Source organism: Ochotona curzoniae, unplaced genomic scaffold, assembly GCF_017591425.1.
Source record: "Ochotona curzoniae isolate NIBS_2020 unplaced genomic scaffold, NIBS_Ocur_1.0 contig_899, whole genome shotgun sequence".
Classification (NCBI taxonomy): domain Eukaryota; kingdom Metazoa; phylum Chordata; class Mammalia; order Lagomorpha; family Ochotonidae; genus Ochotona; species Ochotona curzoniae.
Window position 1 is genome coordinate 8,307,718 of NW_024466605.1, and position 25,713 is coordinate 8,333,430.

The 25,713-nt window shown below is 44.6% G+C and overlaps 1 protein-coding gene across 1 annotated transcript; it reads left to right on the forward strand.

Annotated features, from left to right (window-relative positions):
- Nucleotides 1-378: 378 nt before the first annotated feature.
- Nucleotides 379-16,028, forward strand: SARAF (store-operated calcium entry associated regulatory factor). The gene is made up of 6 exons (XM_040994233.1): nucleotides 379-634; nucleotides 6,879-7,057; nucleotides 11,705-12,119; nucleotides 12,983-13,121; nucleotides 13,812-13,966; nucleotides 15,251-16,028. The coding sequence occupies exons 1-6, from the start codon at nucleotides 550-552 to the stop codon at nucleotides 15,274-15,276; spliced, it is 999 nt and encodes a 332-aa protein (XP_040850167.1). The 5' UTR covers nucleotides 379-549; the 3' UTR covers nucleotides 15,277-16,028.
- The last annotated feature ends 9,685 nt before the right edge of the window (nucleotides 16,029-25,713 follow it).

A 25,713-nucleotide genomic window follows, 5' to 3' on the forward strand; every position in this document is an offset into this window, starting at 1 on the left:
CTGCTTCTTTGTTCACGCAAAACGAGTGTTTTTTTTTCCTGACATTTTTATACATTCCTTTGGCTCTTACATGTAAGGAAATAATGCGACCAGACAATGCATTTCCATGTTCCCGCGCGCTGTATGTAGCAAACAGGAACAGAACACTAACAACGTGCTGGGCGCTCAAGGATGCACATTTCCTTTGGAAATGCTCCTGAGGTTTTGAAAAGACCTGCCATCTCTGCTGCAGAAGCAGCAGCAGCACCTGCAACCCGAACCTTCCAGACAGCAGACACAACCAGGAGGCGGCCCCGCCCCCGGCCGCGCGTGTCCAGGGGCGGGGCCAGCAGCGGCCACTCAGGGCCCCCCACGAGCCGCAGCGGCAGTGACGCAGGAGTGGCGCACGGACCTCCTCCGCAGGGCTGCGCGTCTGCGGGGCCAACGGCCGCTTTGCGCCGCCGGAACTCCGGCCGTGGCTGCGCAGCGGCGCCCAGTGCTGTCGTTGGGTGCCGGGCAGTAGGCTCGGGCAGCCGCCAGCGCCATCACACCCGGCTTCCCCCGAACGCCATGGCCGCGGCCCGGCGCTGCCCGCTCCTGGGCCTGCTGTTGGTCCTGCAGGTTTCCTGCCCGGTGCTGTCCTGGAACGACCCTGGTAAGTGCAGTCGGAGTCGGGAGGCACCCCGAGGCGCTGGGGGTCCCCCCGGGCGTCCGAGTCTTCTTATCTCTTCCTGAGCCCGAATTCCTCATTCCTGCCCTATCTGCTGTTCATCGGTGGCCTCCTGACTTTGCGGACGCAAGGGGTGGGGCTGCTCTTCTGGACACCCCCTTTTGTGGGGCTCCCGGATTTTGTCTTTTTTGTTGTTGTTGTTGGGGAGTAATGGCTTCACCTCCTCAGGGAGCCCGTTTCTCACCTGCTTGTGTCGGTTTGTTGTCACGGCCGTCTGATGTCATCATGACTGCCTGTTGCTATGGCTGGCAGTTGCCGTGCCGCCAGCACTTTGAGTCACCCTTGGTGGACAGTGCTGCAAAGCTGCTGGACGCGTTAGCCCAGGCACAGCTGGCACCATGTTTGTGAGCAGAACTTTTGCAGTAAAGTACCCTGCGTTTTACCAATGTTTCCCCTTCCTTATTATTCATAGTACACAGTGTACAACTTATTAATCTTGCTACTTTTCTTGCGATGGTGAAGGAGAGGATTTCTAAGGAAGAGGTTCTCTTATAGCAACACGAAGAGACCTCGAATGGAAGTCTGTGATGGGCTTGTCTTGGTGTAAAAATACTTTTGAAAACCTTGTATATATTTTTTAATGTGCATTTTTCTTGAAGTGTTGGAGCCCTTGAAATGCATAGATTTCCAAATTGTCTTACACCAAAATGAACTTGAAATTACATTTTCCACAAACTTTTTGAAGTACTCTTGTATGTTGTGAAAGCATGAAAAAAATGGCTTTATCAATTCACTAGTTGAAACGTCAAGTTCAGTGCAAGGAATAAGGATGATGAGATATGGAAAGCATAGCAGTGTTCCTTTTATGATGGGATGACTAGCAGTGTCTGCATGTTTGAGTGTAAGTGACAGGCTTGCTCCTTCCTGAGCCTGTTGTATTGCCATATGTGGAAATGAGAGAGAAGCTGCTGCTTGCAAACACTCTGAGGAACTGATTTGATGTGGAAGGTTTTTTTAAAGCCCTTCTTAAAAAAAGGGTTACAGAGACAGCAAGGAGGCGGAGATCTGGTTCACCCCTTAAATGGCTGCAGTAATAGGGTTCTGGCTTGGAAATGGAGCATCTGGGACCCGAACCAGTAACCCACATGGGATGCCAACATTGCAGGGCCATGGCTTACTGTGCTGATCCACAGTATGGGTCCCCATGTGGGTGTTTTATTATGACTACACAAAAAGTAGTGTTAGGTTTAAATATGCGTTTTCCTTGAAGGTAGTATATACATGGCAGCTCAAACAGAATTATAATTTAAAACCTGGAGTAAAACATTAGTTTGTTGGCTCTACAATCCTTTTTTCTTTTAAAATTTATTTATTTATCTAGAAGGCAGAGTTAGAGAGAGAGAGAGAAAATGAATCTTCCATCTGCTGGCTTACTCCCCAAACACTTGCAATGACTGGAGCTGGGGCTGTGTGAAGCCAGGAGCCAGGAGTTCCTTCAAGGACTCCCATGTACGTGTTGGGGACAAAGCACTTGGGCCGTCTGCTATTTCTGCAGAAATATTAACAGGGAGCTGGATTCAAAGTAGAGCAACCAGTATAGGGCTTGAACTGGTGCCTGTATGGGATGTTGGCACTGCAGGTGGAAGATTTATGTACTGTTAAACAGCACCAACCCTTTGTTGAATCAATTCTTAAACGACAAACAAAAAAAGGAAGTTTTCAGATTAAAGGTTAAGATAACTGTGTTTTTTAAAAGTATGAAATTCAAATTAATAGTGAACTACTTGCTAATGGAATAATACATGAATGCAGTAAAACTGTTTTGCAACAAAAAGCACAAACATAATTTGCAGAGTAAACTTGATTTTGATACGTTTTTAAATTTCCCCTTAACTTTGCTGTAGGTAGGGACTTGATGGGGGTAGCTTTTCCCAAGTCCTTCAGTAAAGCCAGCACATGCTCCCTGTTTTATCTTTGGCTTGACTTTGAATGTCTTAGCTTTGGTGTTAGCCAACATAGAGCAGCAATTTGGGAAAATTGAGCATTTTCCCAAATGCTAAGGCATTTTCGAAGTTGCACATTGAGCACAGTCTTGTATTTGCAGCATTCTTGCAGGTGTTGGGATGTCATTGAAACACCACAGAGTGGTTCACCTCAAAGGCGTGTGTGTGTCTTTGGAGCTGAAAGAAAAGAGCATGAACCTGCGCGTGGCACCTGTACTGTGAAAAATGCCATTCATGGCGAGACAGGGTGTTCAGGCAGGAGTGGGGACCTCGGATATGCACTTTGGTCTGGAAAGAGGTCGCTCTAAGATGATGTTGAATCAGACACCTGAAGGATGAAGAAGAGTAGGTGACTGCCTTGACTGGTATTCCTGAAGACTCACAGGGACTGCTTTCTGGAAAACAAGCTGATGGGAAGCAGGGGGCTTAGGGAGAAGGGGGGAGACGGGTGACCAGGGAAGCGCTGTGGCCGGGGGCTTTGCATTCATGCCTGTCTCAGCGGTTCTGGAGGTGGATCTGACATGATACTTGGCTGCATTAGAGGCAGGCAGGGGAAGGAAGAAGACTCCCAAGCTGTTTGTCTTGAGAAACATGAAATTAGGACCACTTTCTGAGATTTGGAAGAGTGTGGGAGAATCTGGTCTGAGAGTTTGGTTTTATCTTTTTAAGAATATTTATTTAGGGGCCAGTGTGATGGCTCAACTGGCTAATCCTCCACCTGCAAGCACCAGTATTCCAAATAGGTGCCGGTTCATGTTCTGGCTGCCCCACTCCCGTCCTGCTCTCTGCTGATGGCCTGGGAGAGCAGCAGAGAATGGCCCGAGGCCTTGGGACTCTGCAGCCAGGTGGGAGACCTGGAGGAGGCTCCTGACTTCTGGCTTTGGATCAGCTCAGCCCTGGCCATTGCAGCCATTTTGACATTGAACCAGCAGGTGGAAAATCTCTGTCTCTCCTTCTTTCTCTGTATAAAATTTGCTTTTCTAATAAAAATACATCTTTAAAAAATATTAAGTTTATATTGGAAAGACAGAGTTGCAGTAGGAGAGGGAGAGAGACGGAGATCTTCTATCCCACTGGTTCACTCCCTAAAGGACTGCAATGGCTATAGTTGAGCTGATCTGAAGCCAGGCGCCAGGATCTTCTTCCAGATCTCCCAGAGAGGTACAGGGGTCTAGAGACTTTAAGACTTGGACCATCCTCTGCTGCTTTTCCAGGCCATTAGCAGGGAGCCTGATTGGAATGAGAGCAGCTCGGATTTGAACCGGCGCTCATATGGGATGCTGACACACAGGCGGAGGCTTAGTGTGCCCCGCCGTGGTGCTGGCCCTAGGTTTTGGTTCATGTGTCTGTGATAATCTAAAAGAACACTGAGTCTCCTCATCCTTGTTTTTTTTTTTTCATCCAGAAATCTAAACTTAAAGTTATCTGAATTTTGTTCATTCTCTCAAAATCTGACTCCTTCAGTATGTGTTACTCCTCTGACATTGTTACTGAAGCATATATCATGGACATTTTTTCATATTAACAGATATAAAGCTGCCCTAAAATGTGGCAGATCAAAAGACAATGTAATACATTCCACCAAGATGTACAGGCCACATTCTCTGATCCAAAATGCAGTATAACTAGAAAACAACCTAAAAGAATATGAAAATACAGATTTTACATAATTTAATTTGAAAGTAAAAGCTAAGAAACATAATGTTCTCACCAATTGTGCGCCAAAAATACATTAAGAATTAGACTGGCAGACTCAAATGCCTTCAAGTGACCTTCACATTTCAAAAGTATATGAAACATCACTGACAAAAGGTGGCTCAGTAGAATATACAGGGAGAGGCAGGCCTGATGGTAAAGGCGGAATTCACATCCCAAAGCAAGACTGGAATTTCAAAACTTTTCCAACTAAAATATTCTTACGAACATTAGGTTTTTCTAAAAATTAAAATCTGTGGGAGCACAGAATATTTGCAAACTACAGGTTTTCTATTGTTTTTCCTTTTTTTTTTATAAAGATTTATTTATTTTTTTTGGAAAGGAGGATATATACAGAAAGGAGAAGAGACAGAGAGGAAGATCTTCCGTCCGATGGTTCACTCCCCAAGTGAGCGCAATGGCTGGAGCTGAGCCAATCCAAAGCCAAGATCCAGGAGTCTCTTCTGGGTTCCCCACATGAGTGCAGGGTCCCAAGGCTTTGGGCCATCCTCAAATGCTGTCCCAGGCCACAAGTAGGGAGCTGGATGGGAAGCGGGGCCACTGGGATTAGAACTGGCAACCATATGGGATCCCTGCTCATGCAAAACAAGAACTTTAATCTACGCTATTGCACTAGGCCCAGGTTTTCTATTGTTGAATATAAGTTGAATATAAATGAACTAGGTAAAAAGAGAACATGAATACAGATGAGGAAAAGTAAAGAGAAAAATCTTAGAATTTTTGAAAGTGAAAAGAAAAAGGCTATTGAAAAAGGTGATGGGCTTATTTGAAGGGCAGAATGACAGAGAAGGAGAAACAGAAAGCATTCAGAGTGAAGAAAATCACTTGGGCGGTGGCTGCTTTGTTTTCTTCAAATTTGAATGTGAGAGACAGGAAGACAGAAGGAAACAGATAAGAGCTGCTGTCTGGGGTTTGCTGTCTCCGCCCCAGCTTCCTGTGAGGGCCAACACTGCCTCATCCCAGAGTGATGCACAGGGGAGCGTTATGTGTCAGTGTCATTTGGAAGCTCATAATTTCACTGTTCTGAGCTTTTAGTTTTACACTTCTTGGTCTGTGATTTTTAATTTTAGAAATATTTTATAAATATTTTTCTTTTTTAAAATTGTGAAAGCTTTTGTTAACACTGTGGTGTAACAGGGTAAGCTGCCAGCATCCTGTCCAGGCAAGCAGTTCAAGTAGTGGCTGCTGCACTTCCCATCCAGCTCCCTGCTGATAAACCCAGGAGAGCAGTAGAAGATGGCCCCGGTGCTTGGGCCCCTGCACCTGTACGGGCAGCCAGGAAGAAGAGTGCATCAGCAGGTGGAAGATCTCTCTCTCTTTTCCCCCTCTCATTCCTCCCCCCCACCCCATAGCTCTACCCTTCAATAAAATAAAATAAATCTTTTAAAAAAATTGTGAAAAATTCAAAACATTAATATCATACAGAAGTATACAATGAAAACTGGGTACATGTGTACATGGCACCCGGTTTTATTAAACCATTTCATTTCACCATGGCCCAGGAGACATTAGGACTAGACTGCTCTTTCTGTCCTCCGAAGTTATTATATGAATTAGATGTGTCGTCATTTGTGTGTATGTTGTCATACCATGTTACATACGTATGTACACATTAACAGTATCCACTGTTACATGTGTGTGTACACACTAATAGCATACAGTACTGCTTTGGTTTTTTTCCAGGATGAATATAAATCCGTCATTAAACATATTCTACAACTTATATTTGCTTCCGGTGTTTTATCACTTTATCTAGTTTAATACATGAGTTCTAATTTTAAAAAGATTTTTTTTTTAATGTATTTGAAAATTGGAGAGAGAGTGAGAAGGGTATCTTCTATCTGTTGCTTCACTTACCAGATGGCCACAATGGCCAGGTCGAAGCCAGGAGTGGGAGCTTTGTCTGGGTGTCCCACGTGTGTGACAGGGACCCAAGCATTTGTCCGGTCTGCTGCTGCTTTCCCCAGGCCGTTAACAGGGAGCTAAATGGGAAGTGGAACAGCGAGGACATGAACTGTCACCTGTAAGGGCTGCCAGCATTGTAGGCAGGGCTGGACCTGCTGTGTTACAGTGCTAGCCCCTGTGGGGAGCCTACTGAGGGATTTACTGTAAGGATAGATTAGAATTTTTAATTTATTCACCTTTTGATGGATGGTTAAATCGTTAAATTGTACTTCAACAATATGTTTGTATACATTTTGCCATTACAGTACACAGTAGTACAATTCTCAAGTCATTGAACTTTTTTTGTTTTTCTGGTTTGGGAACAGCCATGTAGATCTTGGGTTATAGAAGCATTCAACTTGAAACAAAGAGATGTTGAAGGTTTGATCATGTCAAATTTCTACAGAAACCTCAATGTTGTTGGGATGGCTTTGAGACACCGAGTCCTCGTGTCTTAGTCACCTTCCAAAGGATACTTCCAAAAGGATTTATGGTGAGTGTGTTGTGAGTTTTGTTGGGATGAGCATCTCTGATGGGATCTTGGCTGTGTGTTCTTCCTGTTCCAGACAGAATATTGCTGCGTGACGTCAAAGCCCTTACTCTCCACTATGACCGCTACACCACCTCTCGCAGGCTGGATCCCATCCCCCAGCTGAAATGTGTGGGAGGCACGGCCGGCTGCGACTCATACACCCCCAAAGTCATACAGTGTCAGAACAAAGGCTGGGATGGTTATGATGTGCAGGTAATGTCACGGCATTGGGGACCTGCTAAATGGCATTGGTACTCAATTCACTGTTTACTGGGGCATTATTCAGTCCTTTTTTGGAAAATCTTCAGTCAACCTAAAGTAAAGAAATAAATTGGTCACTTTTCCTATGGGAAATCTTCCTCCATAGTGAATGAACTGGTTGTAAAGCATGGGAATAAATATTCATTGTGATTTTCATACCAAGACTTCCTCTAAGATGTTAGTAAGTTGTAAAAATTTATTTCCTACATTTGAAGGGAGGGTTGGGAGATCACTTGCTTGTCATTCCTCAAAAAAACAAACAAAAAAACCCAAACACCTTTCTAAAGATGTACAGGTAAGATGCTGAGGAATCAGACTATAAACGGGGGTGTGGTGAGGTGCATGTATTCCCTACTAAGCTCCAAGCACTTGGCTCTGCAGTTGTTTTAGAACTCAGGATGGCTGCTGAGTGGGAGTGTGTCAGTGGGCTTTATTGCTTGTGGAACACGGCATTTTTTTTTTCTTAAGATTTATTTTTATTGCAAAGGCAGATTTACAGAGAGAAGGCGAGATGAAAGATTTTCATTCCACTAATTCATTTCCCAAATAGTCACCATGGTTGGAACTGAGCCGATCCAAAGCCAAGAACCTCTTCCAGGTCTCCCACATGAGTGCGGGGTCCCAAGGATTTAGGCCATTCTCTACTGCTTTGCCAGGCCACCAGCAGGGAGATGGATGGGAATTGGAGCAGCAGAGACACAAATTGGCGCCTGTATGAGATCCCTGCACATGCAAGGGCAATATCAGTTAATTGAGCCATTGCTCCAGGCCCAGTGCTGGTATTTTGTACACAGAGGTAGAACACTTTCTGGAAGTTCTGAAGTTTAATAAACATTAGAGACATAATAGATTTTATCAAATAAGTTTATTTTAAATCACTACTTGGGTATTTTTACTTTGTATTCTGTCTGCTTTCAGAAAGGACTTGAAGGCAGTGATCGTTAGGCAAGAAGCTTGTGTTGATTTCTGCATCCATCGGGATGATGTTCTGGTTTGGGAAGACCACATACGTGGTCTGTGCAGTTCAGCGAGGAGTTCAGCCTTATTGGGTGATAATCAGCATCACAGCATGTTCCTAGTGTTGCTAAGTTAAATTGTAGAATCTACAGACTAAAGCAGATGTCTGACTCCTGCTTTAAATTACTTTAGTGTTGTTGGATAAAAACTAATGGCACACTAGTAGTGGTGTCATCCACTAAGCATGTATTAAATGTATAGGATACAAGCTGAATAATATGGAATTAAAAAACTATTTCTAGTAGGACAAACACTCAGATTACATGTTGATTCCACAGTGTTGTAAAGTCCTGTCTATTTGAAGGAATTGGGAGACTTGCAGGAGGAGTTTGTGCTGCGTTAGGAAATGGTGAGATTTCTAGAGGTGGAGAGAGAGGGAACAGCGTGAGCTCAGAAGTGTAGAGCCTGTTGTATGTTGAGTTATGATTCGTAGCAGGAGGGAGCCTCTTCCAGTTCTGAGTTTTATTTTTAAATGCAGGTACAGCCTGGTGGTTAAGATACTCCTGTCCCCACATCAGAGTGCTGGGTTTGCTTCCTTGCTCTGACCCCTCGCTGCAGCTGCCAGTCCCTTGCAGACTCGGGGAGGCAGCACTGATGGGTCACGTAACTGCCTTCGTGTCACCCCAAGGGAGACCTGCCCTGCCTCCTGCCTCCTGGCTTGTGCCTCTGGCCTCAGCCTGGCTGTGGCTGGGCAGGACCGCAGGAGTGAACCAGCAGATAGGACCACTCCCTCTATCTCTGCCTTCCAAGTAAAACAACAGTGATAATATGTAGTACTAAGAAGCTGCTTTTAACATATACTGTTAAGGAGTTGGCAGTCAATAAGAAATAGTGATATATACATGTAGCTTGTTTTATTTAGAATCAGCGAGCTTATGGCTATTCTTCCAGATAAATGCATTTAAGGAAATAAAATAGTGCAGTAAAGACAACCACAGAAATAGAAAAATTGCATATTTTTCCAATGGAAAACTTCTCAGGACATGCATCAAGAAAGTGAACATAACCCACAGCATGAGAAGAAGCTTGCATCTAGAATATATAAAGTATTACAACTCTTTCAGAAGGTAATCAAAGTAAAAGTGGACAAAGTGTCTGAACAGACACTTCTCTAAAGGAGATATACGTATAACCAGACAAATTCACAGAGGAAAATATTCATCATCATTAGACATCATAGAAATAAAAGTCAAACCCACAATAAGATGCCCCTTCACACCCAGTACGATGGCTGTGATAAAAAAAGATAACAGGTGTTAGCCAGGATGTGAAAAAGTTGGAATTCTGATACCATGTTGCTGGTAGTATAAAATGGTGCAGCTGATTTGGAAAGCTGTCTGGCATTTCCTCAAGATGGTAAACATGATGTTGCTATATGCTGGGGTGAGTCCAGTCCTACGTGTGTGTATACCCCAGAGAACGGAAAACACTGCCATACAAACACCTGAACACAGAAACTTCTAGAAGAATTATTCACAGTAGCCCAAAAAGTAAAAATGGCCCAAATGTCAGTTACTTATGAATGATAATTTAGAAAACATATCCATACAATGTGATATGTTACATCATAAAACAGAGTGATGGACTGGTTCAAGCTCTAACACGGATGAAACTTGGAAAACAAGCACGAGAATAGGGAGCCAGTTCCAAAGGACAACGTGTTGTATGATTCTATGATAGAAGATTCATGCAGGCAGGAAGTATGGTGACAGCAGGACTGGGGGAATTGGAGTAGAGTGAAGGAACAGTGGCTGCTGATAATGAAATGATGGTATTGGTGAAATGTTCTAAAGCTGATTGCGGTGACAGTTGTGCAACTCCATGAATGGATTAAAACTGTTGAAACGGGAAAATTGTTTGGTATGTGAGTGTATCTCAATAAAGCTGCAATAAAAAAGAAACAGACTATCTGTTTTAAAGTTTTATCCATTCATTTATTTAAAAGGCAGAGTTACAGAGCAGGAGAGAGACAGGAAGAGAGAGATCTTTGGTTTGCTCCCAAAATGTCCACAACAGCTGGAGCTGGGCTTGACTGAAGCCAGGAGCCAGGAGCTTCTTCAGAGTCTCTTAATTGGTCGCAGGGGCCTAAGGACTTGGGCCACTTTTTGCTGCTTTCCCAGGCACTTGAGCAGGCAACTGAATCAGTGGAGCAGCTGTAACTTGAACAGGTGTCCATGTGGGATACTGGCTTTGCAGTCCACAATACTGGCCCTCTGGGCTTTTTTTCTTTTTAGGGTGGAAACTTTGGTGCCAACATGGATTCTTCTTTTTTTTTTTTTATTTTTTATTTTGAGGGCCCGGCGCGATGGTGCAGTGGTTAAGGTCCTCACCTTGCACGCCCGGGATCCCATATGGGCGCCAGTTCTAATCCCGGTGGCCCCGCTTCACATCCAGCTTCCTGCCTGTGGCCTGGGAAAGCAGTTGAGGACAGCCCAAGGCTTTGGGACCCTGCACCCGCGTGGGAGACCCGGAAGAAGCTCCTGGCTTCAGATCGGCATAGCATCGGCCGTTGTGCTCACTTGGGGAGTGAATCATTGGACGGAAGATCTTCCTCTCTGTCTCTCCTCCTCTCTGTATATCCGCCTTTCCAATAAAAAAATAAATCTTAAAAAAAATTTTATTTTGAATTTTGAATTATATGGTACATTTTTTTATAGGCTGGGATTCCCCCTCAAACTCCCACCCCCATCATATTTTCCCATTTTGTTACAAGGAATCATAATTCTTGGATTCTTTTTAAATTTTTCTAAATGTTCTTATAAAAAAAAACCTTAGATAATTACATAGGTTGGACCCTGGGAAGTTAGTCCATGCTTTTATAACATTTGGCAAGTTTTTTTTCTCCCTTAGAGAATACTGTATCTCTGGTATTAAATGCAGCTACCAGATCGTCAATATGTTGCTGAATTTTGAGCCATAACATCTTTAAAAATTATCTAGCTTTTTTTTATCAGAAAGGTAAATTTACAGAGAGAAGGAGAGACAAAGAAAGATCTTCCATTTGCTTGTTCACTCTGCAAATGGCTGCATCAACTGGAGCTGAACTGATCTGAAACCAGGAGCCAGAAACTTCTTCTGGGTCTCCCACACGGGTGCAGGGTCCCAAGGCTTTGGGCCATCCTCTACTGCTTTCCCGGGCCACAGGCAGGGAGCTGGGTGAGAAGTGGGGCTGCCGGGATTAGAACCAGTGCTTATATGAGATGTCAGCTCTTACAGGTAGAGCTTCCATGCTGACCCCCCTAAAAATTACCTATTTTAAAAGAAAGCATCTTGAACCACATTGACAAAAAAAAAATCAGTATTTTGAGCATTTGCTTATGGACCATGTAATATATAGAAGAATAGATAGAACAGGTGAGGAATAAACGATGGGACTACAGTGGACACTGCGTATCTGCCACCCAGCTTACGCTTGAAGCCCCTAGTTTTCCTTTTACCAACACAGAAATGCACATCACGGGGAATGTGGTCCCTTCCAGGCTCCGTTCTGTGCTTTTATGACAGACATGTAGTGTGAGTAATACATATTAAATGGAAAAAATCTTTTGGTTTTAGTAACTTATTTCTGCTTTTTCTTCCCAGTGGGAATGCAAGACTGATTTAGATGTTGCTTATAAGTTTGGAAAAACCGTGGTGAGCTGTGAAGGTTACGAGTCTTCTGAAGACCAGTATGTACTAAGAGGTTCCTGTGGCCTGGAGTATAACTTAGATTATACGGAACTGGGCCTGAAGAAGTTGAAAGAGTCTGGGAGACACCAAGGCTCTTCCTTCTCCGATTACTACCACAAGTGGTACTCGGCAGATTCCCGCGGCACGGGCGGGCTGATCACCGTCGTGGTGCTGCTGGCAATCGCCTTCGTGGTCTACAAGTTGTTCCTCAGTGACGGTCAGTGCCCTCCTCCGCCTTATTCTGAGTATCCAACGTACTCCAGCCGATCGCAGCGATTCACCAACTCGGCAGGACCTGCCCCGCCGGGCTTCAAGTCCGAGTTCACAGGTGGGTGTCCCCTCCTTGAGAGCAACACCGTGGATAGGAGGGAGGAGCTGCTGTGTCCTGTGCCTGTTTTTGACTTAGAAGATGTTTGTGTGAGGAAACCAAAGCAGACTTGTTTTCTTAACGTTTTGCTTTTGACGACTTCTGTTTCCATGACTATCATCACCAGTTTTTTTAAGGGTGCCTGATTAAATTGTGAATTAATTGGGTCTTGATGAGATATGGTGGTAAGCATTTAGGTTGCCTTCCTTGTCATAGTAGAGCAAAATATTAATTCATTAGGTTTTAGAGATCTCAACACAGAAGAGTACTTATTGCTCATGACCTGAGGTTAGGCGGAGATTCTTGAACAGGACAAGGAAAGTACTAAGCCATTAGAGAACGGATAAACTGGAGTTCATTTAAATTAAAAACATTTGTCTTTGAAGAGATCTTATCAAGAGACTGAAAAGGCAGGACACAGAGTAGAAGTGTGTTTGCGAAGCATTTCCAACAAGAGGCGTGGGTCTAGAGAATATTCATACAAACAACTCCCACAAACCTGAGAAAAGCCATTCCAGTTCTAGAATGAGCAGGAAGGAAATAGCTCTGAACTGTGGGTCCAGTTCCGAGGAGTTCATCTTGAGCAGGGTACACCGACAGGAGCATGCCCCCACCCTCAGGCCCCAGACACGGCCTCCTTCTCCAGGCCTGTGGGAAATGAGCTTCTTAGCAAGAAACCAGTGTTTTACCAATGCATTTAAAAATACTACTTGTGCATAAGTTAGTAAATACTATGATATAGATAAAATGATTGAAATGTCTTGTTTTTGCTGGTGATGTTAAAGTGAGGATGTATAATAAATCATTTTTTTTTTTATGTTTAGGACCGCAGAATGCTGGCTACGGTGCAGCCTCTGGTTTTGGCAGTGCTTTCACAGGGCAAGGATCTGAAAATTCTGGACCAGGGTTCTGGACTGGCTTGGGAACTGGAGGAATACTAGGATACCTGTTCGGCAGCAATAGGTAAGCTTTGCACCAATCTCATTTATCTCTTTAATTTAGCGTTTCTTGAGAGGCCTCCTTGTTTTGCTTACAAATTGACTACGTTTTATTTGGGAAAATAAGATAGGATGGGACACTCAATCAGATTCAATGCGGGTGGGAGGGTGCACTCCATGTGCTTTGCTTTCGACTGTATATATTTCATTATGCTGCCTCCTGTGTCATCGTCATATAGGAGATGGGGAAATGTGTTTACTTGAAATTTGAGAGCAGGATAAAGTCAGTTGGGCTCCTTGTCGGAGCACCTTGGTTTGCCATCTGCTTCTGGCTCTCTGGCTCCCAACCAAAAAAGAATTTTTTGTTTTTGTTTAAATGAGAAGGCAAGAAACAATACATCTAGGGACTAATTAATCTGGGAAGAGAACAGTAGAATCAGGGCTGAAACCAGCTTGAGGCCTGATTTTGGAATGTCCCGAGTGTTACTAGTAATTAAGTTTTATTTTCCTGTGAATTCATCCCTCCTGCTCTTTGTTTTTTCAGAGCAGTAAAACTAGCGGTAGCTGAAATGTAGACAGTGTTCCGTGGTAGCTCCAGAACAGCCAGGGAAAGCAACCTTGGTAACGATGCTTGTTCCCAATGGTTTAAAAACAGGAAGGTGTTTAAAGGTGGTGGTCCCAAGGAAAGTACTGACTCGGCTTTTTGTCCCTAAAGAGCAGCCACGCCCTTCTCAGACTCCTGGTACTACCCATCCTACCCGTCTTCGTACTCCGGCTCCTGGAACAGTAGGCCTTACTCACCGCCCCACGGGGGCTCAGGGACCTATACCGCTTGCACGAATGCAGAAACCAAAACCAGAACAGCATCAGGTAAGAGCCAAAATAGTAAATGCTGTTTTATGTAGGAGTCAGGTACGATTAAAACTAAAGAACTTAACAGATTGATACACTATGAATTTAGCAATCATGGTTTGATTTGGCAGACTCACCAACAATAGTCACTGTACAATTCATTGAGATGAAAATATTCAGGTTCATTGTTTCTTAGTCTTGCAGACATTCTTTACAAATTTGTTTGATTTGATTTAGAGCCCAGTGCTACACTAACCAAGGTTTTAACTTGAGCCTTCCTAAATATTAGTTCCATATGTATTCATTCTGTGATTGATAGATCCTTTAAACTCCAAAGCAGAACTTTTAAATATGACTCTGAATTTTTAAAATCCAGTAAAATTCAGAGTCCTTATTGAGCCATGCTTTCAACAATTGTCAAAAATATGATGATGTCTACTGCAGTGGCTAACAGGATATTTTATAAAAAGCAAATATAAAATATGTTGTTAAAAAATAGCTATTTGATGTTAAACAGTTGTCACTACCAACAGATAATGAGAGGTGATAGGTAATTAATAGATCATATCTAGACGTATGATCTTCTTGCAGTATTGTGGGTGGGTTTGCCAAATCTGCAAAAGCCAGATACAAAATTTGATATATACAATATGAATATAGTGATTTTATTTATAGAGATAGATATTTAAAAAGATGCAAAACTAAACGATGATGTTAAGACTCTTGCTTTTGTGACGAAAAAGAGGCATAGTGTTTGATTGGGAGACTATGTACAATTATGGCTAGTTAGGGTGTCTTGTAACTGACAGAATCTCATGCAACATGGAAAGGAAACATGTTACAAAATCATGACTAGCAACAGGAAAGACAGGAGTCTCATATCATAGAACATTATCAAAGAACCCAAGAGAAAATTTGGGAGGAGTCGCGAGACTCTTCAGATGAGGAGCCAAGTCGTCTTGCAGTGTGTCGGTACGCTGTGAGCATGCACACGTCTGTGGTCCGAGTGACACTGCCCTGCTTGTCCCTGAGGTTGTGTCAGGTAATGGAGTGTGACTTTTGCAGCATTGGCCTCCCTGCCTTTTTGGCTTAGACTGGTTAGCTGTAGGGTGTTAGTGCCCTACAGGTGTCATTTCCTGACTCAGAGCTATTTCCAGCAAGTTTGTCTTACCTGCCCTGATCCACCTAAAAGCTCATCCTCCCTACTCATTTGCTAACAATAAACATGTATTATTGTGTAATTTTATAAGCAATTCTAATGTATTGGAAAAAAAACCCACTATTATAAATTTCTCATTCTAGGCTATGGTGGTACCAGAAGACGGTGAAGTGAAGTAGAAAGTTGAAATCAAGCATTGGATGCAAACTGATTTTTCATCACTTTAACTTTTTAAAAAAAGTGCTACCTGCTAACTGGGGAAAGGGAAATACTCAGAAGCTCTGTGGTGTTTTGTCCCTCTATAGCTTTTTGTATTCTGTTATTTGAGGTTAACAGTTGATATGTGGCAAAATATTATATGTTAACGTAACATGCAGACTTAGATTGCAGTTTTTGAAAGTGATGATTACTGTAAAATGTTGAAAATGTGTTTGATTTCTAAAACCTGTGATAATTAAGAACCACCAAGAATGAAGGCATTACAGCAGTAGTGATTGAGTACAAATAATTTTGATCTTGGTTTTAGCTGATGGCATCATTACTTCATAAAGACAAGAACATTCTGTTTGGTATTCTATTGTTTGGTGTTTGCTGTTCTTCAAACATTTAAAGCAAGCTTGGGACTACTAATTACGCTAATGTGTGCATTCTGATCCCTTTGGTGGCCTGGGCTTCTGGGAAGTATGAATTCCCTTTTAGAGTAAAAGTTGGAAAATAAGCTTCTGGAAGGTTGATAGGAATAATTGTGTGCTGACAAAACGCTTCAGACCCTTTTATTTCTTTAGTCTCTAAAAAGTAAAGGTCAAAGTCTTCAACAAAGGTCTTTAATGACAAAAGCATGCAGTTCTTTGTGGAATCTCAAATACTGTTTAACTGTTTCAATCCTATATTAAAGTGACAGAATAAATCAAAACAAACAAACAAACAAACAAGGGGTTTTATTATTCTTTCTGTTAACCTTGCCACAAATTAGTATTACCTTCCCTCCACCCCCATTCAAAAGTTCTGTCTTCCTAATGGTAATTCTGGCCAGTATTAGTCATTTGGTATCAGATTTAGGTATCAGTCATTTGGTAAGCATTTCCTGAGGTTACTTAAGACTGATGTGGAAAAATCTGCTGCAAAATCACTTAAACACATTTTTGCAGGTTTTTGGGATGTTAATTGCAATAAGTTAATCTAAAGAATTGACTGAATTGATGGCTTATAGACTCCTAGGGAGCCCTTAGAATGTTCTCTAAGCTCTTTCAGGAGCGGGACAAAAAGCTGAGTGTAGCTCCCTTGCCTCCCACGGCATTCCTCTTTGCTCTGTTGTATATCTGCACTTCCTTGCCATTTACAGAAGAGACCCCAAGGTACCACCTGCCCACATCTGAGACTTTCCGAGAGTTAAAGGCAGTATAACCAACTCCTTAGGGTACAAGAGCTATCGTGGCGACTGGGGACCCAGGGGAGCTTGCTGTACCCCTTTGGGAGGGCATGAAGAAGTGAAAGGGAACCAAAGACAAGATTTGCAAGTTGAGTCACAGCAGAGTTCACCTTTCAGTAATAGGATAAGGTTTCTGGGATTTTAGCCAGTTAAATGTGCTTGCATGGCTTCCAGCAGGCTTCTCTCTTTAAATCTGCTTGGTCACTTTGTTCTTGACCCTAATCCTGCAAGGCCTTATTTTTTTTTTTTCCATTAATTACATTGCGTTATATAACACAGTTTCATAGGCTCTGGGATTCCCCCAACCCCTCCCAGCACCCTCCCCCCACGGTGGATTCCTCCACCTTGTTGCAGTATTACAGTTCAAATTCAGTCAAGATTCTTTCTTTGCAAACATATACCAAGCATAGAGTCCAGCATCTTATTGTCCAGCATCTTATTGTCCAGAATGGTTTCTTGGGGAAACCATTCTGACCTGAAGGTAGAGCTGGCAGAATATTGTCCCGACCCACAAAAAGCCCCAACACAACATCAACAATTACAACATTATGGAATTAATTGACATGGAATTGAATAACCAATATGTTAAAAAAAAATTGCAAGGCCTTCTTATGTGTCTATTTCATAGTGTATTGTATACACTTTTACTATTGCACTTAGTATATTGTATTATCATTAAGTGTAGGTTTTTGCCAATACCTAGGGGAGTCTACGTTCCCTCTTGCCCCCTGCAACTATGGCATGCTGATGAGACTGAGTTCTGTCAATCAGATGCTTCCATTAGATCTTGGACAGAGACTCTAAGGATAGTCCAGTTGTGCTCAGCAGGCTACATTTGTTGACATACTAAGGCTGGGCAGTGGTTCTGGATTCTGTTTTTGTTGTTTGTTTTTTGGGGTGGGGAGGGAAGGAGAGGAGTATTAGAAAATAATCTTTTAACAGTTTCATTGGACTCAGTGTTGGTTACACCAAAGTCAAGATGGCAGAACTTCCTTGGTACACAATAGTGGAAGGGATTCAAAGGCAAAGATTGGAATGGTAGTGTGGCCTTCTCACAGAAGACCTGCGCACTCACCCTGGCAGAGTGTGAGGTACATGCTTCACCATGACTGATGTCAACTTGAGCCCCACAAGTTTTGTGGGTTTTCTTGACAGGTTAAGCTAGAGTGGGAACTGCTGCCATCCAACTGGTATCCCTGGATGCAGTGGAGTTGGTGTGATGTCAGGGAGTGGAGTCTGATGGTGTGGTTATCTCCACAGTTTTGGAGAACAGGAATGCATTGGTAGTCTCTCCCCAGCTTCCCTAAGCCAGGGAGCAAGGGCTGGTAAGGTAAGAAAGTCCAGGGTGGAAATCACTGGAACTGCATCTACCCACAGAAATGAGCAAACAGCAGTGGCTGTGACAGGGCCACCAGGTTGAAGGGATTGTGGGGATTCCATTGGAAGAAAGAACCACCAAGTTAGGGATGATGTCTGCCAGAGATAGTCCTGGAGTGACTACGGTGACATCGAGAGTGACAGGAAGTGTGTAATCCCTCTACCTCAGACTGTGGCTTTCTTTGGAAATAGGGTCTTTATAGGTGAGATTGGTAAGTGAAAATGACATTATGCCATCGTGGGTGACCCCTTATGACTCATATCATTTTGTTCTTTTTGAAAGGTTTGTTTAGTTGAAAGAGTTACAGAGCAAAGGGGAGAAACTGAGATCTTCCAACTGCTGGTTTCTCACCAGATGGCTGCAAATGGCCAGGACTGGACCAGGCCGAAGCTTCATCTAGGTCTCCTATGTGGGTGATGGGGGCACAAACATTTTGGCCATCTTCCACTGCTTTTCCCAGGCTGTTAACAGGGAGCTGGCTTGAAGGTGGTATAACTGAGATGTGAACCAGTGCCTGCATGGGGTGGTGGTGTTGCAGGTGGTGTTTTTGTCTGCCATGCCACAATGCCAGCCCTGATTCACATCATTTTTAAATGAAGAAAGTTTGGACTGAGCTGCACTCGTAGGGGACCAACGTGGCCAAGAACCAAGGTACACTGAAGAATGCTGACCAGCCACCAGAAGCTAAAGACAGAGCTGGAACAGAGCTGCCCGCAGAGGGACCATGACCTTGGTCTTAGTCGTACATCCTGTGGAACTGTGAGATGATAAATCCTTACCAAGAGGAAGAAGAAAAACCAATTCCCCGTTGACTTGCAGGTGATGTAGGGGCTAGTGATTCCCTGTCATATCCCAGTTCATCTTAAGGAATGATTGTAGATGATCATAAACTTAACTCGTGGTGACTCTAATTGCACCTGCTGTACCAGCTGTGGTGTTACAGCTTAACCACATGAACACCTCCTGATGCTGAATAGGCTGTAATTGTCATGGCATATGCTTTCCTCCATGCCTGATGATACAAACTCTCATCATCCGGAAAGGTTGGCAGTGTACCTTCCCTGTCTCATCGCTGGAGGAATGTCACCCCCGCCCCCAGCTCTGTGCTGTGAGTTCATCTGTAGGAGTCTTGGTCTCCTTTCACTTCATAATATCTCACACCTGTCCATGGTATTGGAGGGGCTGGCATTGTGGTGCTGAAGGCTGAGCCACCGCCTGCCATGCTGGAATCCTATGTACGTCTCGGTTGAATCTTGGCTGTTCCACTTCCCTTCCAGCTCCCTGCTGATGCACCTGGGAAAGCAGTGAAAGGTGGCCCACTTGGGAGATCTGGGTGGAGTTCTGGGCTCCTAACTTTGGTTTTTTTTTTTTTTTTATTATTATTACATTGCATCATGCGACACAGTTTTACAGGCACTGGAATTCCCCCCTCCCCTCCCCAAAACCTGCTCCCCCCCCGCCCCCCCATGGTGGATTCTTCCATCTTGTCACATTACCACAGGTCAAATTCAGTTGAGATTTTTTACCTTGCAAGTATCTACAAAGCATAGAGTCCAGCATCTTATTGTGCAGATAAGTTCAACAGTTTCATGGGGAGACCATCTCTGGTCTGAAGGTACATGGGCTCCTAACTTTGTCCTAGCCCACCCTTGGCCACTGTGGCCATTTGGCAAGTGAACCAGTAGATAGAAGATCTCTCAAATCTTTAAAAAGTTGATTGTAGCTGCTAAATAAGAATTAGCAATTCTACATGTACAGAAATTTCTTTGACTTTACAGTGCTGTGAGGATATTGATTCAGTGGAGACTATACTTTGAGTTTCATTTGTTTTTCCTTAGAGGGTGATTTGTGGTACAACACTCTGGTGACGCTGGCGGTCAGCTTCCTGAGACAGCACGATGTGCCATGCTGTCAGTGTTTTTGGATGTTTTGGATTTTTTTTCACATCCATTGTGTCTTGTATAAACCACATGAGATAGTCAGCATCTTGTAAGCTAGGCTTTGCATTGGATGACTTGCCCAACTGTAGGCTAATGTAAGTGTTCTGAATGTGAATAAGGCAGGTTAGGTCAAAGGATAGGCATGCTGTTCTCAACCGTATTCAGTTGGGACAGAACCCTGTTGTAAGTGAAAGTTGCATCTGTGTTGGTGAGACATTGGTGTGTTGGAGGGTGGGAAATGGATCTGACCACATTCAGGGGTTTCCACACCAGTGAAATCTCCACGGGTCCAATGGCGGGTGGGGGGGGCGGAGTTTCAAAAGTCTCTTATAAGATGAAGTTATTGCATCTGTCTTCTCTCCTCTCCCCCACCTTTTCCTAAAGGCACAAAGCTGGTGGGCCTCTGATGGGCCTCTGAGTTTTGGAACTGACATTTTTGTTTTTTTGTTTTGTTTTGAGACCTTTATTTATTTATTTTTTATTTGAAAGGCAGAGTCTCTCTTTCTCACACACACACACACACACACACACACACACACACACACACACACACAATCTTCCATGTGCCAGTTTACTTCCTCAAATGGCAACAATAACTAAGGGTGGGCCAAGCTGAAACTGGAGGTCAAGAACTCCATCCATGGGCCTGATGCGGTAGTCTGGTGGCTCCTATGCTGGGATCCCATATGGGTGGCGGTTCTAATCCCTGCGGCCCTGCTTCCTGTCCAGTTCCCTACTTGTGGCATGGGAAAGCAGTTGAGGACGGCCCAAAGTCTTGGGACCCTGTACCCGCTTGGGAGACCTGGAAAGAAGTTCTTGGCTCCTGGCTCCGGATCTGCACAACACTGGCCTGTTGCACTCACTTGGGGAGTGAATCATCGGACGGAAGATCTTCCTCTCTGTCTCTCCTCCTCTCAGTATATTTGACTTTGTAATAAAAATAAAATAAATCTAAAAAAAAAACCAAATAAACCTGCATCCAGGTCCTCAAGGTGTGCAGCAGAGACCTAAGTTGCCAAGCCATCTACTGCTGCCTTCCAGAGCGCACGTTAGCAGGACGCGGGACTGGAAGCAGAGCTCGTTTTCAAGCCCCAGTGCTCTGACAGGGATGCATGTCCTGGACACAGCATACTTCTTACATGGTCAGCTACTCTTGCCTATTTGCGGACTGATCCAAATTGTCATTAGCTTTGACAGAGGCTCAGTACAAGAGACGGCTCTGTAACTGGTTCAGGCTGTGGGGTGAGCTCAGTGAAGCTTCTTGCCATTCTGTCCATCAACTTTGCCAGAAAACTCCTGTTTCTTTTATATACACACACACACACATATATATATATATGATTTTGAATCTTTTTTTAATTACATATTGCATTATGTGACACAGTTTTATAGGCACTGGGATTCCCCCCACTCCTCCCCTAACCCTCCCCCCATGGTGGATTCCTCCACCTTGTTGCATTACCAGAGTTCAAGTTCAGTTGAGAGTCCTTCATTGCAAGCATATACCAAGTATAGAGTCCAGCATCTTATTCTCCAGGTAAGTTCAACGGCTTCTTAGGGAGACCTTCTCTGGTCTGAAGGTAGAGCCAGCAGAGTATATGATTTTGAATCTTATGGTGCAATTTCATAGGGTCTGGGATTTCACTACCCCCTCCCAAAGTCCCACCCCTTGACTGATTTCCGCCATATTGTTACAATAGTATAGTGCTTGAGCAGTCATAAGTCCTTCAGTCTGTTATTTAAGTGTGCCCCCACATTGCTGGTACAGGCAATGTCAGACAGTCCAGCATCCCATGGTCTAGATATGTTCAACAGTTTCATTGGGAGTCCACCTTTGATTTGGAAGTAGAGATGCACACTGCATTATATCTTCATGTCTGGATATGATAGTCTCTATTATGCCATCACTTAAATACATTCCCTTAAATGAGAAGCCACAAAACAAAGTCAACAACAGGAATGAAGTTAAATTTACAGCCCCATGGAGTCAGAAAATGCGCCACTGAATAACCAATGCATGGACGAAGAAATAAAAAAGAAAGTACAAAAGCCTCTTGGGTAAAATGCCACTGTGTGATCCGTGAGCCAGCGATGAATGTGAAAAGAAATGATTTGGAAGAAATGAAAATAAAAATATCAGAACACATGGGATGCAGCAAAGTATGGAAAGGTTATTGATCTTACAATTTGAGAAAACTGTTTCTTGCAATTTTTCTTGTTTGATTTTGGTTTCCTTCATTTGAATGTTTAATTTTTAAATTTCTTTTTAATATTACTTATATAGTTGAGAGGAATGCATGCCTCCACCCAGAGTGGGAATGTTTAGCTATGGAGGAAGATGGCTGGGACAAATGTTTCAGTTTATTTATTTTTTCCTCCAGTGTCTATAGGGGAGGAGGGAAAGGGAGTCTCTCTTTGCTGTAAACTACATCAACACCCAGGGATGGGAGATGCTTTTTTGATGACACCTTAGAGCCCCCAAAGCAGAGAAGAGTGGTCCCTGGGTGTTACTTGATAGTTTTGATAGTTCTGGGATGTTGTTGGTTTTCCAGGTAGGCTAGACCTTTCCAAGGTCTTTCGTTGACAAAAATCCACATTGGGAGCCCAGTGCAATAGCATAGCGGTTTAAGTCCTTGCCTTGAATGAACTGAGATCCCATATGGGCGCTAGTTCTAATCCCGGCAGCCCCACTTCCCATCCAGCTCCCTGCCTGTGGCCCGGGAAAGCCTGTGGACTGTGGAGGACAGTCCACAGCTTTGGGAACCTGCACCTGCATGGGAGACCCGGAGGAAGCTCCTAGCTCCTTGCTTTGGATTGGCTCAACTCCAGCCATTGCAGCCGCTTGGGGAGTGAACCATCAGAAAGAAGATCTTCCTCTCTGTCTCTCCTCTTCTCTGCATATCTGCCTTTCCAATAATAATAAAAAAAATCTTTAAAAAATTGTTTAAATTGTATTTTTGACAATCTTTACATAATTAATTGGGGTAAAAAGATTCAAGGGCTACAGGAAAGTGGGTAAGACTATTATTTCCATAGTGTTTCCTTCATGTATAAAGGGGGGCATTAAGGGAGAAGCCCCACCCAATTTCCCACCCTGCCCAGGTCCCGCATGTAGGGTATGCTCTGAGGTTCTTGCTCAAGTGGTTTTGAAAGTTCACCAGTTACAAATTGCTGCCAATCTCGGCACTCCAAGCACTATGAGGTCTTTGAAGAATCCACTGATTGACATAGTCCATCATAGAGTCTCCGTTTGCCCTGTATTTCGCTGCCAACATATAGCTGAGATGGGTGATTGATGTGTTCTGTCTTCTCTCTTTTCTTGGTTAGGGTTCTGAGTCCAGCAGATTGGGGAAATCTCCAAAGAAACTGTCTGAGGTGTTCTCAGACCAGATTCTTGTATGTACTAGCAGGTACAGGGCCCTGCACTGTCCATGGCCCTGATCAGCTGGTGGTTGCAGTTGCTGGGTTGATTCTGTTTTCAGCCCTGACTTCAACTGGAACCAATAGGTGTTGCAGTCCAGCCTGGTGCTGCCCAGCACATTCTTGGCCCTGGCATAAACCAGTGGGAGCTGCAGCCTAGTTGGAGCAACCCACAATAACCCCCACCAGGCCCGCCCTCTACCCTGGTTTGCCAGTATGTGTAGCAGTAGTCCAGTCTATCCCACACCCCACCTTGGTGTATCCACAGACCCAGGAACATGCTGTATGGCTTGGCCAGAACAATTGTCCAACCTGTTCTTTGTATCCACTGGTGAGGCAGTTGACATCCCTTGCTGGTCTAGATGAGTTGGCCGTCATGTCCCCTGTGTGCATCTGGGCATGCTGTCCAATATACAGGTGTCAGAACTGAGGAGGCCCAGTCCTGATACCTGCACTCCAAGGTTCAACCACACATCCTGTGATTTTCTCTGTGGCTGGGTTCCTAGTCTAGTGGTCTCAAGTCAGGGAGTCCCCAAAGAACCTTACCTGGGGTGACCTCAGACTTGATTTTTGTGTGCACCAGCTAGTGCAGGGGCAGGTCTGGTTCATCACTTGCACCAGCCAATGCACATACCAGTGCTGCAACTGCCTGATCAGTTCCACCCCAGCCCCATATCTCATGCAAACTGTTTGGTGTTGTAGCCCAGTCCAGCCAGCCTGTCACAGACCTGGTCTTTACACATATTAGCAGGTGCTATGGCCTAGTTAGGGCAACCCCCAATAACTCCCACCAAGCCTGCCCCCAGCTCCAATTTGTGCATGTGCCAGCCTCTGCTGCAGCCTAGCCTGGCCCATCCAGCTTTTGTGTACACCCATGGGTGTTGCTGCTTAGTTCAGCTTGACTCACCACCAGAGTCAACAGATCCCAACCATGCATCCCAACAGATGCCACCCTGTACAGCCTGGTCCACCCCAGCCCTGGCTTTGTGCTCAGCAGTGAAAGGAGCACCCTAGAGTGCAGCCTAGGTGTATCCACAATTCCTCTGTCAGGCATGTTCCCAGTGCTGGATCTTGTACCTGCCAGGGGGTACTGGGGTTCAGCCTGACATGACTTACATCCAGTCCTGGCACTTGCCACCTGGTGCTGCAGCCTGACCTGGCTGACCTATGCCCATTCTGGCTCTTGTGCATGCTGACTGGTGCATTAGCCCAGTCCAGCCTGTCCCCAGACCAACCTGCCCCTATTCCCAGCTCTCACACTCACCAGTGGAAGCAGCAGCCCAGCAAGGGAGTCCCTGAAGTTCCCCTACCAGGCCCACTCCCAGTTCTGGGTCTTGTATGTGCCCAGTCTGAAATGGCCTTGTCACCGACTTAACATTTGCTAGTAGGTGCTACAGCTTGGTTCAGCATGGTCTGGCCCATCTCAGCTTTTGCCAGCGGGTGAATAGCCTAGTCCAGCCTGGCCCACTCAAGCCCTCATGTGAACTGGTGGGTGTTGTGGTCCAACCTGGTTTGGCCTATACTCTGTCTAGGCTCTCTCTTTCATCAGTGTGTTAAGAACTGACCTTGTTCATCCCATATTCAGACTTGGCTCACATATATGCCACTAAGTGCCAGTTCCCCAGCCTGGTCTAGCCTACCTCCTGTCCAGCTCAGACGCTCATCACTGGGAGATGTGGCCTAGCCGGAGAGTTCCCTAAGTTCCACTACCAGACCTGATCCAAACCCTGGATTTCATGTGTGCCAACAGGGGCTATAGCCCTACCGACATGGTCTGCCCTCCATCCTAACCGTTGCATGTACTGTAGGTGGGTACTCCAGCCTGGCCCAGGCTGGCCTCCCAATCTCAGGTCATGTAGGCTCCTGTCAGGTGAGTTCTGTGGTCCATCCTGGCTTGACACATCACCATCCCCAGCTCTCTGTGTAAACTGGCAGGTGCTGCAGTCCCACAGAAGTGAGCCCACAAATCTGCTACAGAATCTGCTCCCCAGATCCACTTCTGGTGGGTGCTGTGGCCCAGCTTGATGTCTCCCAACCCCTGCTCTGACATTCATGGGTGGGTACAGTGGCCTAGCCCAGCCAGGCATGTCCATAACCCCAACTTTTCTGTACATGAGTGGGTGATGAGCTATGCTATTTTAGCTCAGCCCAGGTGTCCCATGTGGATGGGTACCTTGGCCTGACCCAGACACGCCTTCTGGTTTCCCCTTCTAAACCGCTCTGTCTCAGCTTCTTCACTCACCTGCACAGTGGCCTGGTCTGTGGAAGCCCTCAGAAGTTATTCTTCCTTTGTCAAACATGCCCTCAGCCACTTCCCCTTCAACACATCTCCAGACCCTCTTTGCTAGGGAATTCTGCAGCTCCCCTGCCTGGAGGCCAGGGTGGCATGTCCCAGGCAGGAGTTCCCCACCTTCTCCATCCACCTTTTCAAAAAAGAAA

What these genes read in the sequence shown, in the direction of transcription:
- SARAF (XM_040994233.1), top strand. Translation starts at nt 550, where the DNA reads ATGGCCGCGGCCCGGCGCTGCCCGCTCCTGGGCCTGCTGTTGGTCCTG. An exon ending in GGGATGGTTATGATGTGCAG is followed by an intron (nt 7,058 to 11,704) that starts GTAATGTCACGG and finishes TTTTCTTCCCAG; the next exon opens with TGGGAATGCAAGACTGATTT. An exon ending in CTTCAAGTCCGAGTTCACAG is followed by an intron (nt 12,120 to 12,982) that starts GTGGGTGTCCCC and finishes TTTTATGTTTAG; the next exon opens with GACCGCAGAATGCTGGCTAC.